This window comes from Octopus bimaculoides, chromosome 10 (assembly GCF_001194135.2).
Source record: "Octopus bimaculoides isolate UCB-OBI-ISO-001 chromosome 10, ASM119413v2, whole genome shotgun sequence".
Classification (NCBI taxonomy): domain Eukaryota; kingdom Metazoa; phylum Mollusca; class Cephalopoda; order Octopoda; family Octopodidae; genus Octopus; species Octopus bimaculoides.
Genome location: NC_068990.1, coordinates 54955675 through 54959121, shown reverse-complemented (window position 1 = coordinate 54959121; position 3447 = coordinate 54955675). Strand labels below are relative to the sequence as shown.

Sequence of the window (3447 nt, the reverse complement as noted above, 5' to 3'; positions counted from 1 at the left end):
AATATATATATATATATATATATATATATATATATACACACACACACATACACCTTGTTTATGTAATGCTGAAATAGCTGCTGTAATTTGACAGAACTATCACAAAGGATTGATGTTTCTCTATTGTGGTTGTTTGGGGTTTTATTAACTGCACATATTATTTTTTATGTTGGTCTATGAATAATGAATACAAACATGGGAAAAGATAAACTTTGCAGTTATGACAAAATAGCTGCTTCGTATATCTGCATGACTATACTCTCATGGCACCAAATAATAAGTGTTTAAGTGAAGTTGACAGTCTTTTAATATCTTTGAATGGCTAATATGTGCTTTTCATGCTGCAATCATTCTAGTTTCAAATCATGGTTTCAGCGCAAAAATTACTTGCCTGGTGAAACATTGACAGACTTCATGTTAAAATGAAGAAAAGTTAAGAAATTTCTTTTGGAACAGTGTCTTTTTGTGACTTGTAAGGATACTGTATTTCATTAAGCAAAGTATATTAAACGTTTTTTTTTTAAATAAGTAAATTAAACGTTTTTTTTAAATAAGTAAATTCTGTCCTACTGTGTTAGCAGTGCTATTATATCATTTGTTAAGGTCATCTGTACAGATTTTCTATAAAAATTATAGTGCTGGCTATAATTTCTATAGAAAATCTATAGAAATAACCTTAACAAATGTAATTTTGAAGAATGTTTCTTACAGCATCATTGATATAATGATAATGCTTCAATTAACTGTAAAAATTGGTGTTGTGTCAAATAAAAACAAATGGACAAAACAGAGTCAAAGAGGAATGTTAGTATATTAACAACATCTAAGTTTGTCTGGGTTTTAATTCCTTGTTTGTTACCATTTGCTTTTTATCAGTTGTACTCTCAGAAAAAAGTTTTATTATAACTTCCTCTTACTTTTCTTTACATTCCTCATGTTAGCCTGTATGTAGATATGTTGATGTTCATATGTTTTTCTTTAAGATTTTGAGATTTCCTGTTTATATGTTTTGGTGAATTTATTGTTTATTTGTTTGGTTGGTTTTAAATAGCTGTTATGTGTTTTAATATTTCTCTTAGGTATTGTGAGACTAATAACCCAGTGTAGATCTCAATATGCATATGTTTCAGAATGAAGTGTTAGCTGAGTATAAAGTTGTAATAAGAAAGAGAGATGACAAAGGGATGAATGATGAAGTTCATGTGATAATCATTCATCACTTTTTCATCTCTCTTTCTTATTATTGCTCTATAATCAGCTAATACTTCATTCTGAAACATACATATATTAATTATATGCATAAATATAAACAAACTAACATTTGTTTTGTTTTATAAGCATTAAAATGTGTATTGAACAATACAAATTAGATGATATTTTTTTGAATGCTGAATTGCCACTAGAACAACAGGAAAAATTTGTCAACAGCCAGTCATGAATTTGTCAGCAGGCAGTTTAGCTTAATGGTAAAGCACTCAGCTGGAGTCTTTGAGGGATATGGGTTCATGTCCTATGGCTGGTTGTTGACAATTTTTTCTGTTTTGTAAGGGTAATTTACCCAGTATTTCTGCTGTTCTAATGGCAATTCTGTGTTCAAAAGAATATAATCTAATTTGTATCATTCAATACACGTATTAAGTTCTACACAATACCCAAGTGAAATATTAAAACACAAAAACTCCCACCCGGAAGAGTTCTAACAACAAATAATCCTTTGACGCTGGAGAAAACCTTATTTGGGAACTTCCCTCAAAAACATACTTATACCATCAAGGTAGCTGTTATATGTGTATAGATATCTGTATCATGGTATCAACCAAACATTCAAATGCTGTTGTACACTGCAGGTCAGACTGCACTTCTTTGCAGTGCTGTAGCTTTCAAATAATGCCACCCCATTGGCTAGGCAGGCAGGCAAGCCAATGATACATAAATGACTGAGATCATGACATTCCCCCCTCCTCCTAAATGGAATGACTCATTTACAACTGAGTGGCCTGGAGCAACGAGAAATGAAGTGTTTTACTTGAGAACACAACACACCATGTGGTCCAGGAATTGAAACCATGATCTTGCAATCATAAGTGCAAACACCCTAGCCATCAGGCTATGTGCCTTCACATGTGTATAGATATATGCTTAGAAAAGATTAGTTATATATAAAAAAAAAAAGAATTTTAATTCCCTTGTTTATCAATATTTATCATGTTTGTTACTTTTCTTTTTTTTTTTTTCAGACATCTGGGATTGAAAAGAAAGAACACTTATATAAGATTCTTGTTATTGGAGAATTAGGAACTGGAAAAACAAGTATCATCAAACGTTATGTCCATCAATTCTTCTCCCAACATTACCGAGCTACTGTATCCTTTATATCATCACATTATTTTTAGTTATTTGAAGGTAGCATGCTAACAGAATTGTTAACATATCAGACAAAATGCTAGGCAGCTTTCTTCTATCCCTTGGTATTCTGAGTTAAAATTTTGCAAAGGATTCAACTTTGCCTTTCTTCCTTTCAGCGTCGATAAAGTATGTACCAGCTGAGCCCTGGGATCAATATAATTGGCTCATCTCTCCCACTAACTTTGCAGGCATCATGCCAAAATTTAATATTTTTAAAATGCATAAGTGCAGGCATGACTGTGTGGTAAGAAGTTTGCTTTCGAACAACGTGGTTTTGGGTTCGGTCTCACTGCGTGGCACCTTAGGAAAGCATTATCTTTGAAAGACCTGGGCCAACCAAAGCATTGTAATTTGATTTCATGGATGGAAACTGAAAGAAGCCCATCAAATGATTTCATATATATATATATATATATAAGGGTCGCTTCTTTTGTGTTTAAATGTACACTAATTTTATATTTGTTAGTGGATTTGATGGATGGAAACTGTAAAAAGCTTATTGTATATGTGTGTGTGTGTGTGTGTGTCTGTATCTTTGTGTCTGTGTTTGTCCCCCACCACTGCTTGACAACTAGTGTGTGTGTTTACATTCTCATAACTTAGTAGTTCAGCAGTTCAGCATAAAGAGACCAATAAAGTACCAGGCTTACAAAAAAAAAAAAAAGGTACAGGGTGTCAGTTCACTACAGCTTGAGATCTGTTTTAATCTCTCCATCATACTTTAACTTATCACCTGACACTAAACCACCTCCTCAATACTACTCCTTCCTTGGATGAGGAGGTGAGTGTCTTGCAAATTACTTGATGACCTTGCTGAAGCTGGTGCCATGTAAAAAGCACCCACTGCACTCTGTAATGTAGTTGGTATTGATAAGGGCTTCCCAGCTGTAAAACCCATACTAAAGCAAATGGCAGAGCTTGATACTGTCCTCTGGCTTGCCAGCTCCTCTCAAATTATCTAATCCATACCATCATGGAAAGTGATGATGATGATGGTTTTATATATATATGTGTGCGTGTGTGTGTGTATTTATATATATA

The 3447-nt window shown here is 33.2% G+C and overlaps 1 protein-coding gene across 3 annotated transcripts in view; it reads left to right on the top strand.

The window, feature by feature from the left end:
• Positions 1 to 3447, top strand: part of LOC106881612 (ras-related protein Rab-32B) — a 113817-nt gene that overhangs the window by 87870 nt on the left and 22500 nt on the right. For all 3 annotated transcript variants that reach the window (XM_052971210.1, XM_052971211.1, XM_052971212.1), the window contains one exon: positions 2238 to 2363. In XM_052971210.1, coding sequence (XP_052827170.1) covers positions 2238 to 2363 — 126 coding nt within the window. The remainder of the gene's footprint in view (positions 1 to 2237; positions 2364 to 3447) is intronic.